The sequence below is a fragment of the Erpetoichthys calabaricus genome, chromosome 1 (assembly GCF_900747795.2).
Source record: "Erpetoichthys calabaricus chromosome 1, fErpCal1.3, whole genome shotgun sequence".
Taxonomy (NCBI): domain Eukaryota; kingdom Metazoa; phylum Chordata; class Cladistia; order Polypteriformes; family Polypteridae; genus Erpetoichthys; species Erpetoichthys calabaricus.
Genome location: NC_041394.2, coordinates 49,427,535 through 49,444,502, shown reverse-complemented (window position 1 = coordinate 49,444,502; position 16,968 = coordinate 49,427,535). Strand labels below are relative to the sequence as shown.

Sequence of the window (16,968 nt, the reverse complement as noted above, 5' to 3'; positions counted from 1 at the left end):
ATATATATATATATATATATATATATATATATATATATATAGCTATTGGACCTTCATTGGACATACACCTAAATGATGTAAAAAGCAAGCAAGATAAGGGACAGAAGAGGCTTGGGAAGACATATCGATATGCTTTTAATATCCTTTTCACATATAACAAACAATTGCACTCTTTTCTACAAACATCAATATTTCTAGCCTGCAACATTTTACATTATAAACTGGCCATTACCCAGCACTGTAAGCATATTTCAAAACATGGCTGTATATTTTACTCTACAGTTGATTAAATTTGTTTAAAATCTGGATTATCCTCCACTCTTTTTTCCTGTGTATTATGCCTGGAGTCAATCAAGTTAGGGCTGAAAAAGCTGAAGTCCAAATATTCAAATTTTTACAGCCTAATACTTCACTTATAAAATTCTATCAAGCATCACAATTTCCAACCTCTTCCCTTTATTGAGAAAATTGATTTAAAAAAAAAAAAATTAATTAATTCCAATACTTGAAAGTTTCAATTTTCTTTTCTTTAAAAGCAATAGAGACTACCTCTAGTTTTAAATATATTAAGAAAGGGAAATCCAGCTAATACAGGCCAGGTAGACAGAAAGGTAACTAAGAAAAGAATGTAAAAAGAAATAAAACATGTAATAGCTCTGGATTGCGGTATTGCCATCTTTCATGTACATTGAGGAAAGCTCTGAAGAAGTATATTAAACAATTAATTTTAAAACACCACTTACCAATTTGTATGGAGCCATTCAATGTAATGTTTCCCGACAAATGTTATCTTATTTTGACACAGGTATAGATAAACAGATTCCTGATGTTCCTGGCACTTGAGCAAGCCACATACAGTTGCCCAGGAGAAAGACAGGGTGACCACAGATCTACATCCACTTTTTGCAGTGTTTAAAACTGGCCCCCCCCCCCCCCCAAAATTATAAAAGACAGAGTCACTGAATACCATAGCCATTCAAAATGGCTAGGTATAATTTGCCAGGATAACAGGAATTGAAGGTATAGTTAGGGATCCTCCTGTATCACATTTAATTAAGAACGTATATAAGAATCAATACAGAGCTTCTGCTACCAGTTTTTTCTCCATTACTTAATTTTGAAACTTCTCACATTCCATTTAAAAGAAGACTGGGACTTCAGCTAGTCCAGGAACATTGATCTGTTCGGCTGAGAAGTGGTCATCAGAAACCATGTCAAGCAGGTTGCAATGGAAGTGTAATAGTGAAGATATGCACCTTTTACTTTTATAAATTGACAGATTTAAAAGAATTTGTTCTGAAAGCTTACAAGCACTAAAGTCAAATATAACCCTATTTATATTAAGTTTATACAGTATTATGATCATTGTTATTCAAAAACAATGTACGCTTCAACATTTTCCAGATCTAGTAAAATGCAACAACTTGCAACAGTTTCTAGTATTGGTGCTACAGATATCGCTTTACTCACCGGCGCCAACTTGGACATGGGAATTGCTCACTGCCTGTTTTCATCCACTCAACCATAACATGTTGTTACAGTCTAAAAATTGCACAATATCTTTTTACTTTGTCAGTCCTTACCAATCAACCACCACACTATCAGCCATTTCACACTGCACAACCAAGAATGTATTTCAGCAAAGCAGAGGCAACCCTTATTGCGACAGGCACTTCTAATCTTAATACATAATCCTCCTTGACAAATACAGTATTTCAGACTCATATGAAATTTTGATAAAGGGCTGTAGCTGGAGGAAGTAGTTGAAGCGTAGACCACAACTTAAGCAATCAAGTTTCATATAGTGCACTACAGAAGTCTGTTAAGCACAAATGTCATTAAGCTGACATGTAAAAAGAAACAGGGTGCATAAGCTGAAATACAGAAATCCAAAATAAAAAATATATATATATATGTATGAATAAATACATCTGGAGCTATCTGCCAAATAAATAATAATTTACAGTGTCACCTTTACATGATTTGACCGCCATTAAAAGAAAACTTATATAAACTAAACAATGTGATTTGGTACTTGCAACCCTCCCAATCTCCTAAACCCCCCCCCCCTTACCTGCACCCTTCATTGCTGCCCGCAGCTTTTTAGCATCTTCATCTGCATTAAATTTTGCGTACTGCGTTACTGTTCCACGTGATCCAATCTGGAGAGAGACAAAAAGAACCATTACATGACAGAGCACTGCAAACCATCTAATACATGATCAAAAAGTGACCAGAAATTCATTATTAAGACACGAACAATGCAAACACCCACAATGATGTGTGGCTATTATGTTTTATGAAGGAGGAAGACCTTGAAGATCTCAAGATGCCAGTCACTAATGTGTTTGATTTTACATTGTTCTGTTAACTTTTTAATTATACTCCATGTGTGTGTTATACATTTTGTGACTATATGTGCTGATCCTTGTCCTCTGCTCAGTTTCAGCCTCGGGGGAAAAAAATACTCTTTAATATAACATTCTGTTGCGAAAGACATACAACATTGGATTGTCAAATGCCAGATCAGCTGCCACCGTACTGAGTAAAGCATTTATGACACGTTGCTACAGCCTTTAAAGTCAATTTACTCACCTATTGTTCTGTTTCCACTCTATCCTGTGCATACTGCGCGTGACCTTGACCCAACTCATGCTGCGCCTCTCTCTATGGGTTGTTTGAAGAAATGAAGCAGGAGTAAAGAGACAACTAGGGAGTTGCATACTTTGTGGAGTGTTTGGATAAAGGCTCAGACACTGAATAAAGCTTGAGTGCTGTTCCTCCAAGTGCTAAGATAAAAAGATCTGCTTACTACGCCCTTCCCTGCCTGTCTTTTGTGCCACACACTCACTTTCTCTCTCATTCATAATATCATATATTTGCAGCTGGAGATCCACAAAGAGAGAAAAATGAATCACGCATCATAAAGTAGTTTTTATTCCTGAGCTTTCAACCCCTGCCAGGGGTCTTCATCAGAGGATAATGCTTAGACTTACAAGAATCAAAGACGATGGGAAACTTCGGCAATCCGTGAAGCACAAAGCTATGAAAAACTCTTCCATATATGTGTGTGTGTGTGTGTGTGTGTGTGTGTGAGAAAAAGAGGAAAAAAAACAACCCAAAACCATTTTACATAAAAATGTTAAATGGAAACTCTATTTTCTCTTCATAGTCAAGAGAATATTCTGACGTTTGGGCACTGCAAAATGCTAAATGCCAAGTATTCTTCATGTAGTAGGTTTGTATTCTTCATTTTATATGCAGAGGTTTACATAAATAATTACACACATATGAATTAGGAGGTATGTAGCCTTCATTAATACAGGCTCAAAACATTGAGCCCAAGTGTGTCTTCTTTCAAATAAATCGTAAGTTTCCATGTTGTCTACTCTCTATCATTATTAAGATTTGCAATTTGCAAACAGGCGAGCAGCGCATTACAGCGGAGTGAATCTGCTTTTAAGCCAAATATACAAAAGGCTATCATTACTATTGGATAGCGGAGGCTCAGGGCATTCCAATGATGTACAGTGGTCTAAGACTGGTCATTCATATATGTTACAGCTGTGAATTAAAAGGTAAGAAATAAAAATTTGGATATACTTTTTATCACTACATACTGTTATGCACAAGCTTCCGTGAGGGTCCATGGGGATTGTTTGGTTGATACTAAGCTTGCACTAGGGAAATGTAATCTTCAAATTATATAAATATAAAAAATTATAAATTTTTATATATATATAAAAAAAATATACAGTGGAACCTCAGTTCACGAACGTCTCGGTACACGTACAACTCGGTTTACGACCAAAACGTTCGCCAAACTTTTGCCTCTGTTCACGACCACACACTCGGTATACGAACAAGCCAGTTTCCCTTTCGGTTTGTGCGTGCCGATGATTTCCGCACGTGTTGCATTGTTCTCGGTCAGACGTGCATGCGTGCTGTCGCTGTGAACTCTTTGTGCTCTATTTTATTTTCCTTCCGGGTCGTACGTGCCGATTACTGTATTTACTGTATACAGCCTCTCCCTGTTCATTGTTCTCAGACGTGCGTGCTTTACCTGAGAATTTGTGCTCTACATTATTTCGTGTGCTTTTGCAGTTAACCATGGCTTCTAAGCAAGTGAAGAGTGGTGAGAAGAAAGTGTTGCAATGTTACTTTTCTCTTTTTTTCAAATGTTTATTTTTTTCCATGTGCTTAAAACTCATTTAAAAAGAGTGTTTACAGCGATCGATCGGGTTGTAATGCTATTAGCATGAAATCATGCAATGTTACTGTGTTGGTTGGCTTTTAAATAAAGTTTGGATTTGTTCAAATGTTCCTTTTTTTTTCCCCCTGTGCTTAAAACTCATTTAAAAAAAAAAAAAAAAAAAAAAAAAAGTTTATACAGCGAATCAGATTGTAAGGCTATAGCACGAACTGCTGCAATGTGAGAGAGAGGGGGGCTGCCGTGCTGCAGAGAGAGAGAGAGAGAGAGAGAGAGAGAGAGAGAGAGAGCCTGCGCGTGCAGGGAGCCTGGGTGTTTGTGTCAGTGTTATTCAATGTTTTCACATTAGTTTACTATTACACTGTGCATTCTATGGTGTAATTAACTATAATTTGTGCGTAGACACCTTTTAAAAAAAAAATATTTACATACAGTTCGTACGGTCTGGAACGGATTAATTGTATTTTACATACAATCCTATGGGGGAAATTGCTTCGGTTCACGACCAAATCGGTTTACGGCCAGAGTTTTGGAATGAATTATGGTCGTGAACCGAGGTTCCACTGTATATGCTGGGTAAGTTCTAGAAAAAAGTTATAGAATGCTAGTTATATGGAATATGAAGATCTCGAGTCAAATTCTAATCACAGTTTTGACTCTATTGAGAATGACACATTTGTTGAAGGACTAGATGCTACCTTTGATTTGTAAGTACTGCTTACAATATAATTTTGAAGCAGTGTGGCTTATGGTTTTACAGTTTAAGTGTCATGGGTTGAATTACCATAACTGGATGTTGTATGCTGCACATTCTCCCTGTTACTCAGCAGTGCTCTTTCAGTTTCAACTTAGAGTACAGGCAAAATTTATTTGTGTATCAGCCAGTGCTGCTGCACTGCATCTGCGCCTCTCAAGCTTAAATCTTAGATTGAATGACACTGTTTTACATCACTAGCACACAAGGAGGAAAAAAAAAAGGCCATTTCATCTATCAACTTGTACACCCCCGCCAAAGGCATCGACAGCACCATGCAATATCTTTTACCCATTTCTAATCATGCATGCTTCACCCCCAAAGGACAAGCACACCCCCACCCCCACACAGAAATGAGCGCAAGAGAGTATCCAAGGGTTCTTGAAGCAAGTGCGATTAGGAATGGGATTAAAAAAAAAAAAAAGTAAATCACAGAAAACTGAATAAATCTGATGTGCTAATGACCCAGTAAGTGCTACCTGAAACCCAAAAGTGGCGAGTAACATAGGTTTAGGTGTACGCACAGTGTGTGTTTGTGTGGCTCAGAGGTCCAGTCCAGGACAGTTTCTTACCCTGCACCCAGAGTTGCCTGCCAGGAAAGGCATTGTCCCACCCTCACAACACAGCACTGAAAGAAGCTGACATGAAAATGTACTTATGTACTTGCTTTTTTGCTACATTTCATGTCTGGAATAAACAACCAACAAAAAAAAAAAAAAAAAAAGTTACTAACAATTAATTAATTAATTAGAAAAAAAACCCACTAAACTTGTGGGGCAACTGTAGTTGAAGGCAGGAGAATGTGTGTGAATTTCGGCTCAAAAACTCCAATCTATTTTATAAAATGTAAACTTTGTCCGAGTCTAGTACTAAGCAGAAATTGTTTAAAGGACTGGAATGAAAAATAATTCATAGTTCCATTTCACTTTTTCTTTGTAAATTGTGACATATACTTAAAGTGCAGCAAAAAAGTATTTGGCGTCCAGGGATGTATTAACCCCCCCAAGTATGTGGCTGTTTAAGGCTTAAAGCCCCAAAATGCCGTCGAAAGGCCCTGTACCTTCTAAGGCTTCTAGCAATGAAAACGCACTTGCATGAATTACAGTACATATAGCGGTAACATCGGTATTTTACATTCTAGTACTGCAGGAGACATAGCAGTACAGTACTGTGCAGTATACGGGTTTACCTTTACATTCTTTTTTTTTTTAGGTAATGTATTAAGCGGAGTTTGAAATTGTTTTGGGGGCATATTTAAGGTTTAAACTATAAAAATAGGCATTTTTTTAACCACATCCAAAATTCGCGGTTTTTCACAATTTGTGGGTGCTCTAGGAACGTAACCCCTGCGAAATTTGGGGATGTACTGTACTGTGAAATCCAGTTTTTTGGACAGAAATCCCTAAATGTCCTTCATTTTTGTTTTATTTAGTTGATATTGGTATAAGCAAAGGATTGAAATCATATTAATACTATCTTTTAAAAATCTGGAGTATTGTAGTCACTACTCTTCAGTTATGTTCAGCTCCTTTATTACGTAAGCAGAATAATGGTCATAGGTTTTTGGATACATCAATTAAGCACAATAATGCCAAAATGAGTTAATAATCATCCATTACCATCTGAAACCAAAAAACCTTAATATTTCTGAAACCTGCTTGTTTTCATTTCAGAACTAACCAAAGTCAGACATAAAAATGCAACCTTTCTTCTACAAACCAATTCTTTAATGTGAAATATTTAATGGTATAATGAACAGCATTATTCAGTTTTAAAAATAGTTGACTGTCCTCCTCCCCTCAGGCAGGCCCATGGATGGCGAGGACTCTATAGACACAGACTAGCCACAATGAAAGCTGTAAGCGTGTTCCCCACTAAATGCATAACCATTTCACATCCATGGAAAGAAAAGCCATGTCATCACTTACCGCTGCCATGGTTACAATGAGAATTACTGGGAATGCTGGGATGCCTGGATAGAAACAAAAGGAAAATTTTACTAATAGGCAAAAGTTTCTTCTGTTGCAACAAGACACCATTTTTTTTTTTTTTTTTTTTGTAAGCACAAAATAGTTTACTCAAGGCCATCTGCTTGTGGATTGCTAGAGACTGAATGCTCACCAATTGTCAGAAAAGGAAGTGAAAAGAAACTTTACATATTACAAGAGCAGTTCCCACTGAACCCCTCTGAATGGAAATTTCAAATACAAGAGAGGTCGACTCATCCAACAACATTAATGTTCTTTAGTTACCCTTGTACATACTTAATATTTAGTGGTGTACCTAAACAGTAGAAAAAAAACAAATTTCAGGAAAAAAAAAAAAAAAAACTGTTTGCTCTCTTCCAATTTAACCCTTTATTTACACTTTAAAGCTTGCTCAAATTTCTGTCTGTTTACTTTTCAGAGCTTTGGATCTAGAATATATGCAGTCAGGGCAATGGTTAGAAATGTTTATGACCAATACTAATAAAAGAATGGGAACCCAGGTAATGATGCACTGTTGGCTTTTATATCAGTGGTGTCAAGTTCAGTCGAAGGCCTGTGGCTGCTGGTTTTTGTCCCAATCAACATTTTCTTTTAAATTGGACTCCTACTTTAAAAATTTAAAAAAAGGAAAAAAACACACTACATTTGTTTTGGCTTCTATCCAAAAATTATAAAATTGAGTTTGCTAATTTTTTTCTGAAATGTAGCCAGCATTTATGTTATAAACTGGGCTGAAAAACTCATGTAATTTATCATTCAGTGTGTCTAAATGCACTGTAATAGATACAGAAACCTGGTTTCTAAAATGACATGAAGTCCTTATTAGGGTAAGAAAGCCAGGAGATTGGTCTCTGAGAAATCAGTTTAACACACGTAGATTTCCCTGCAAGTAACCCAGTTATCTGGCCACATCAACTGTTAACAGAATTACCGTTAAAGATTTTGTAGTCTGTTCATGTCCATTGCATTCTGTCAGCTTCTCATATGCTTTCAGCGGTCACAGGATGAAGCATCCACAAGATAAAATTTCCAGAGGCAAATGCTCAGGAAAACGCATTATTTCAACCAGTAGAAGGAACAATCTGTCTCATTATCTCAGAAATCGCAAAATTTATGTCGATGAGCTGAATGTTCAGGGTTAAGCTCAGAAGCACAATCTTTAGAGCAGTGTTGGGGCTGATTAAAAGTAATGTGCGTTCCACAGTCCGATTTTTTTTTTTTTTTTTTTAAATATATAAATACGAGGAAACCCAATGCAGTACTACATTTTCTTGAAGTAAAAATACCTGCGTTATTATTGTCGTACTAGCACTGGGTTTAAGGCAAGCAGCATATGCACTGGTATCGCAGGCTTCTACAGGGCTCAATTGCACTGTTAAGCAGAAGAGTGTGCTGCATGCAGTCTGGTAACAGAAATATATTAAAGTGTCAGTTTAGTTGTAATCCAGCTACTTGATATAGATTTGTTAGTACCGTGTGATCAGGTGGCACAGTGGTAAGTGTTCATACCGCAAAGCAACAATGCCTTAGGTTGGAGTTGTAAAAAGAGGATGGATGTTACTCATTTTACACCACATGAAGGATTAAATGTATTTTTAAAACACAAGAAAATTACCACAGGCTTTATGTTTGTTTTCATATTCACAATGGCCAATGACTTTTTTGCACAGTTCAATGATGTCAAGAGTTTTTTTTTTTTTTTTGTTTTTTTTAACCAAAGGAGAACTTCAGAAGTGTACCATTGCACATTAATGGGGTTTTTTAAGAAACCAGGTTTCTGCCTTAAATGGGTTATTCATCTTATCCCAGTTTTGTGTGTGCTTGTAAATGCACTCATTGACATACTGCAGTACTGTCTACCACGGATTTTTTTATGAATGCTGTGGTATAGCTGTATAATTTAGATACATCATCTTTCAGGAATTATTTTTCATGTACAAGTTCTATAATTGCTATGGATTACTTTTATTACTATAATATGATCTAACACGCAAAGTGAACACAATAATTCTCAATGGTTCAATCCCTTTATAATAGGATTATAAAATTGTAACATTTGCTAATGTAGGTAAAATATTAGTTTATTCTACCACAGCTCCCAAAACCCAGTCATGGTGTATGTAGCTTGCACGTCTTTCTATAGACCAAAAAGGACTTTCTTCAGATATAGCAGTATCTTCCAGTATTACTAACATATGAATGTTAGTTTAATGGGCAACAATAAATTGGTGTTACTATGCCCCATTATCCATTAAGTCCAAGTTTGACTACAGCCTTGCAACTAGTGCTGCCATAAATGGCTCAGACTTCCTATTAGCGTTCAAAATGAAAAAAAAAAAGAAAAAAAAAAAAAAAAAGACTCCAAAAATATGTAATTATTAATAAACTTAAAAAACATATGTTACGGTATTTATGCATTAACCATCCATTCCCATTATTGCGTAGGAAATCTTCAGAAACAGAACAAGCATAATCCACATTATTAGTATTATATTTTTTAATCTTCATGTATCTGTTAGAGAGCTTTATGAAAGGGAGAAAAAAAATTAAACAACATGATTATACATGCTAATCCAGAAGGGGAGACGAAAAACAAACGTACGTAGTTATTACGCAAAGGAACCTGCTTGTGTTGTACTCCAAATCATGTTGTCTTCTTGCAAGTGAAACAATCATGTCCTTCTGGAACACAAATTTAACTAGTAATTCCGTAGCAATTTCAGAGATTTAGTGTTATGCAAACACTTAATTGGCTCAACATTGGGGTACATATGGAAATTTATTGCAGGTAACTGTCATATATAATCCAGGACCGATTTATGAATTACACCTTAGGCAGTTAGAGATTTCAGATAGGTACCCCTCCCAATAACCCCATGGTGGGAATAGGAAGTTAAGAAAATGGATGCAGAGGTTCATAAACCTGATGGATATAATTCACATTTGACTGGAAATATTCCTATATAATTTTTCACTAAACTGAAACTACAACTTACTGTTTACACTTTTTTCCATTCATGAAGCTGCTTTTTAAATTAATTTATTAAATGGAAAATAACAGCAAAACTCAAAACAACCAAACAGACATAGCTAATTAAACTCATAAGTTGTCCCTGGAAATGTCTGTATGTTTTGCTGCAGAGTGATGCAAAAATAAAAACTTTTTTTTAAAAATTTAAAATAATTAAATGTTTATTAGCTAGGATGTCTTTTGTTCCAATGCTTTACACAATTGAGAAATAATTCAATGTCAATATCAATTTATTTATATAGCACATTTAAGACAACATAGGAATGCTGTGGCCAAAGTGCTTTACAATAAAAGAAGAAAAAAAAAAACATACAATTAACATAAAAACAAATAGAAATAAAATAAATGAACATAAATAAAATAATAAACAGAAGTAAGATTCAGCCTACACTATATTAAGAAGCTTATTTACACAGGACATTCTATTTCTGTTAATGAAATATATACTAACCTTTGTAACTTCCTTTTATATATACTGTACATACTGTATATACTAAATTAAATTCACAGTCATGCATACACCAAGCTTGCCCGGCCACTTTATGTCTAGAAATACTCGTTCATAAGGAAGATGAAAATTGTGCCAAGGCAAATATACAGGAGCCAAAAAAAAAAAAAACCTCACATATACCAGCTCTTACTGGTAACAAAAGTCAACAGAACCAACGAGTAGTGCTTTAGGTCACCAGTACTTGCATTAAGTCAGCAGAATCAGAGGAAACAATCTCACAAGGTCTTTCAGCAGACAAACACTGTATGCTGTAATCCAATCATTCGTTAATTAAATATACAATATCAGAGTTTGAAACCATGTACAAGAAAGCTAAAATTGTTGTGCAGTTATGGGAGAGTGATTGTTAAGTTACTTGTGCAAATATTTCCAGCCATTTCTCTTGCTAGGATTATCAGAACCAGGCACCTGAAAGTTACACTGGGTGAAAGCAAACCATAAACTACCAGGAGAAGGGTGTTAAATTAATTTTTTTTTGTATAGTGAATAGAAAAAGAAAATGTAAAACAGCATGGAGTATATTTAGACCGATTAATGAAAATGTAGGAAATGTGACACCCAAAACAGATAGAACAGCATTTCACACTGGAGTATTTATAAAAAGACAACATTGATGATTTATATGTAACTAGTCATTTAGCCCGTTACAATAACGGGCGCTAGAACAGTAGTGCATAAACATTAGTAGGAACAGTCTATATTAAATGGCAAGGGACTTTGACCTCATTCTTTTTGTTGGTCATATTTTTCTTTCTTTCAGCCTTTCTTTTGTTGATGTTTACTTGCTGAGCTGACCGTTCTTCATGGGCTGCCGCCGTGCATTGTGTGTCTTTAATTTTCTGTGACAGTAATACTGTCTTATATGGCTCTATTCAATAAGGGCACGCACAAAAAGGCGAGCTTCAAAAGGGCGACCTCAATTGAGCGCGGCGCGCCCTTATTGAAGGATGCCTGTGATGGCCCTTATTGAAGGATACCGTCTTGTACGTCCGCTGGCTTGTATGTCCATAATATAGCTTTAATTTTCTCAGGTGGTAATACAGGCGTGCGCGTCGGTAATATGCCTTTAATCTCCTCTGACAGTAATACTGGCTTGTATGTAGCTGTAATATGCATCAATGTATTGTGTACCTTTAATTTCCTCTCGCAGTAATACTGGTTTGTATTTCCGTAAAATGCCTCTAATTTTCTCTGACAGTAATATCACGCACTCACCGTGCCCCGCGCATGCGCACTTCATCAGAAGACACCCACACACGGACACCTGGACGCACATAGGGATTTTATATATATAGATGACGTATTTGCAAAATTTTGCAGGCTGCTCACCAAGGGGTAAATACGTTGTGTGACTACCGATTTACATACATTGTCATGATGTCTTACAGAGTATTGCAGAAGTAAATGACTCAATGGCCTCAAAAATATAAAATGTTCCAGGTTACACAAAACAGAAAATAATAGATGCTAAAAATAACCAAAAAAAAAAAAAAAAAAACTTTCAAATGCCTCCCACTGCCCACCATGTCAGTCAAGGTGACTTGAAAGTATTTGCATAGCCACATATACCAGTCCATCACTGGCTACACTCACATGCTCTGAAACCCATTCAATCTATATATACACTAGGTCCTTGGACTGAGAGAGAAAGGCTAAGTGCCCTAAGGAGTTAATAGCCATTTACATTTAAATTATGAAATGCAGAAGACTTATTGCTACAGCAGTTCTTTCAGGCTGACTTCACCATACACTTGCACTGCATATCCTCTCAGTGAGGACACTTGTAATCTGCACTGAACAGTACGTTCATTTATTCAAAGCAAGAATTTTCCAATAAAATAACCACATCTAAGCTTTAATATCATAATCAGGCAGAATATTAATAGAATTCACAGGACATGCCGTATCCCTCAGACTGACTGGGAGCATGAGTGGATTTAACACGAGCTGCCACTATGTGCTACAACAAACTCTGGCTAGACAGTGTTTTTTTTCTGTAATTTGTAAAAGTTAAATATATTATGGAGATACTTGTTTAATTATACCATTGTATATTCAAGTATATTGTATAATGAACTGTATCTTAAAGCGTGAACTGAATCCACTCTCTAAGCAAACACTGCACATCAACTTTAACTTTGCTGTCAATTTAATCTAGTTGTAAAAAATCCTTAATTATACAATACTGTCTCTAACATAACACAATGATGTGCAATATTGCACTGCAGTCTCTAATACAGTAATAAAAAGTTATATACTTTGTTTCATTACTTTTAAATATTTGAAGAAAATGAACAAGCCACTAAATTGAGACACATACAAAAATGTTTGTTGTGATTTTAAAACGTCACAGTTTCATTTTCTGTGTTATAACTATTAAGTGCCGTAAGATTGACAATGTGTTTCATGTTGGTTGGACATTCAAGTAAGAATTCCACTTTACTCTGTGTACTGTTCAAATGACTATGCAACAGCTGCTAGTGTAATATATGCATTTTTTTTTCCAAGCAAGGTCACTTATTCAAATAAGAACACAACCTCACCAGTGATCTATTGTTACAGCATCATTGCCCCCAAGCTGCTATAATTCACAAAGAATTTTCTTGTCTCTTTAGGTTGGCAAATCATTATATAGCTTTATTTGGTCTTTATGATGTCAGGTTTTATGACGTTTTTCAAATCACTTGTGCTAGCTTTGAATCATATCCTTATGGAGATATAAACAATATATCATGATGTTAAAACTGTATATGAATAGTGTCAGTATTTTTATTAACTTGCCATTTGGGAAAGGACAAATCCTACATTTTCAAGGTAAGGCTCACTTTTCTAGTAATAGCTGCTGATCGTGGTGCTGGAGAGTGATAACATGTCGTAGGTTAGTGTCATTCCCAGTGCTGTTAATGTGTAGGCTGCCATAACATTTCAAATAAAATATTAGCATGCTGTTTTAGATAAGATTAACTTTTACTGAGTGTTAGTCCCAAATTCCTCCATCAGAGTTGAGCACTTCATTAAAATATACTCTTCTCTGAATGTTTCTTAGATAAGCCACAGCAATGCCGACATTGCCAAGATATGCCAAAAAAAAAAAAAAAAAAACCTCCAATCACATGTCTTTCGCTTATACTGTAACAAAATCTTGTGATTTTTTTTTAGAAAAAGATTGGCCAGTACATATATTAAAACTTTGAACATATAGCCTGCTTCACTAAAAGTCATAGCCATTTAAATCATTTACTAATGTTATTCTATTTGCACAGCAGCTTGCTATACACTATTGTGCAACTAGGATAGTTTTAATTCTATACCGAAGCTTTCAGTACCCCCCAGAACAGTGATGCGCCCTCAATAAAATCACAAACAAAGGCTGCTCTACACCAACGTGTCTATATACACCAATCATTCGGATGATTTCTGTTGTACTTTTATGAGGTCTCCCACAGCTATTCATACTTAGTAGCCTTAGCCAAAAACACCAGCTTCACCTAAAGCAAGATATTCAGCTTTCCAGGCACCTGTTGCTCTTCGTACTGAAACTTGTGGCTTAAGTGGTCTTGCACTTACCAAACACTTCTTACATAGTTTAATTCACCGATTTAAATCTGCTTTAAATCGGTCACCTTCAAATCCTTAAGGACACACACATATTCCCTTTAGCATAAATAAACTAAAAAGTCACTCCTCAGAACTAGGCTATTTATGCATATCCCAGATGCTTAGCAGCTCTTAGCATACAGCTGCAGTAGCAGTCATGTTACATTGCTGAACTCTGGACAAGTGACTCAGCCATCACTCTAGACTAATAGACACATACTCGCCGCTCAGGTAGCTGCCCTATCTCCAACAGCAGTCCAGACGTACATTTGGAAACAGGACACTTCGAAGTTTTAGATATGTACTCCAGTCAAAATCACGTTTTAGATTACTAAACTGAATGTAATTACACATGTTAAGTTCAAATTCTTGATGTTTGCCTACAGAACAGTCAAGAGGTCAGCACCTATACGTATGGATACACTTGAGGTTTTATGCTCCTTCTCAATCACTCAGGTCTGTTGACAAATGGCCTCTGGTGATGCCACCTCTGTGATGGTATTACATCAAAATCCACACTCTTTGTCAGGTGTAGCTCCAAACTAGTGGTATGAGTGGCCCACCTCAATTTAAAACTGACTCACAATGTATTTAAGAAGTGTCTGAAGTCTCTCCCGTTTGTTCCTAAACTGTCTCTTAGTGTCAAATCTTAAGCAACTAAATATAATCTGTTCAGTTAAGGATGCAACATGGCACTGCCCTTTTGTATCCTAGGCAGACAGCAGCCCCACCTGTTGCTGCTCGGATGCATCTCAAACTACCTGGCCACACACACTAATGAAAAAGCACACCGGAAGAACTGTCCAAACCGGTCCCGACCAGGTTTACCTCTATGAAAACAAATGCAGATTTTTGATTGGCACTACTTACTTTTACCTGACAGGCTGCGGTCCCTTTTCGGTTTCTCTGAATCTGCCTAGTCTGCCACTGCTCAGATAAATTCCAAGTAGTAGCCACTCTGCATTCCCCGTGCCAAACATGTAAAGCTGCTGGGCTGGCGCTGTCCGCCGGGCACACTCTGCCGCGCGTCTTTATTTATTGTAATAAAATACCCGGCGATGATTAAATCAAAGCGTAAAAAGAGCGTCTGAGGCAGACGGACTGGATCAGTGCGGAGTCGCCCTGTCACGAGTAATACGAGGTCCCATGGGGCAGGGGTGTGGAACGGCAAATGGCCGGGGAACAAGCAGGGACCAAAAACGCCGACGTGGGGCAAGAAAGGTCATAAAAACATGAACAACAACGGATGGCAAATGGGCAAAACACAGCAAACAAAATTACCAGAGTAAGTATCCCTGAATTTCGTCAGGGTATACGTTCTTTAACTCCCAAGTTTTCAGGGATGGGCCGCAAGTACAAATTCGATATTTACTCTCGAGCCTCCATCAACCCCGCCTTAGTTTTTACAGCTAGGCTAAAAATCAAATATAAGAAAGTGAGTAAAGAGGCGGGACAGGCTTAGATATCCAAGAATTGGAAATGAAAGGTTTCAGCCAGAAGCACCTCGTCTTATAGAAAAGTAAAAGCTGGCAACTGGAAGGAGTCTCCATTTTTATCACTTTACTCGCACTTCCTTTCGTTTTTTCATCGCGCGGCACGATCCCCGAATGAGTCTCTGCTGTGACCGACCAGGCACAACAAAAACCTGCTTTCTAGATTAAACACCTAGTCCTCACCTGCTAGCCGAAAAACTCACCTGTTTGCGTGCAGACTGACAAAGAGTGGTGCAGCAACAAGTCGAGATATCCGGGTTATAGAAGAGTGGAATGGGTGGGCGTGGAGAATGAACCTCCACCCCTAACGCGGAACTGAAGGTCAGGCACACTGACTTATTAGCTTATGTTTAAATGGCCTATTACAAGGAGAAACAGTTTATTGTGTGTACGTAAAGTACTGTAGTATCGCTAAGCACACACCCACAACTGCTTTACAGCAGGACATTCAAGAGTCGCCAGTTAACTCACAATGAAAACCCGTAAAACATACAACCAGCTTACACACTTATGTTTTAAAAGTGAAAAAATCAGATTACATGACAGAACAACTGTACAAATGAATAAATACAGAGAAATAACGTTGAGGATGTTACACAAAGCGTACTGGAATTGTTTCTTTTGTGAATGTTTAACAAAAGGCATATATGTGAAAATAATACACCGCTTGTTGAAATGCCTGTGTGCAAACCAGGAATAGACACGGAATACCTCAACTACACTGCAGAACAATATTTTTTTATTCATTTATTTTCAACCTGCTTAATCCACGATTGTGTGGAGCGGGGACGAGGGCCTGTCTCAGAAGTACAGTACACAACAGTGATGCAGTCCATCATATAGTTGTTAGAGAAAGAAGCAGAATGTTTAAAAACTGGATCTTTACACGGAAGCTTTATTTTACAAATACTGTATATCTCATGTTGCTTTTTGATGCTGAAATCCCTTGTGATGTTAAAAGCTTCTTGTCAACTAATGCTTTGGTTTTTGCTTTAGAATTACTTGATATATTACTTGCCTATGTATGTTCTTGTTGTTAACAGCTACTGTAATGCACATATAAGTTGTTCATGCTGTTCTTTTGGCTCCAATTTAAGATGTCAGAAGGTTGAACTAAAGCAGCATAGTATGATTTTAGTTTTATAAGGCCTTCTTACAAACCAGGAAGGAATCAGAGGAAACCCTATAAATAGTTGAGATGTCAACCAGGCCACTCTGTTTAAGTCCTAAAAACAGAACAAACATGAGCGTGTGGTGGTGCAACAGAAAAAATGAATGGCCTTGTAGCCTATTAGGCTTGCCGAAATGATCGACTCTGTCAAGCATGTTTATATATCAGGGAGCTCCATGATGCAGGATCAGTTTCCCAAACTGGGCTGCCATT

General features: G+C 36.9%; 1 protein-coding gene across 1 annotated transcript in view; it reads right to left on the bottom strand.

The window, feature by feature from the left end:
* Nucleotides 1–15,902, bottom strand: part of anxa4 (annexin A4) — a 32,500-nt gene extending 16,598 nt beyond the window's left edge. The window contains exons 1-3 of the mRNA XM_028799137.2: nucleotides 15,788–15,902; nucleotides 6,893–6,936; nucleotides 2,075–2,162 (exon numbers count right to left, since the gene is read on the bottom strand). Of these exons, the coding sequence (XP_028654970.1) occupies nucleotides 2,075–2,162; nucleotides 6,893–6,901 (97 nt within the window). The 5' untranslated portion in view covers nucleotides 6,902–6,936; nucleotides 15,788–15,902. The remainder of the gene's footprint in view (nucleotides 1–2,074; nucleotides 2,163–6,892; nucleotides 6,937–15,787) is intronic.
* Between the last annotated feature and the right edge of the window lie 1,066 nt (nucleotides 15,903–16,968).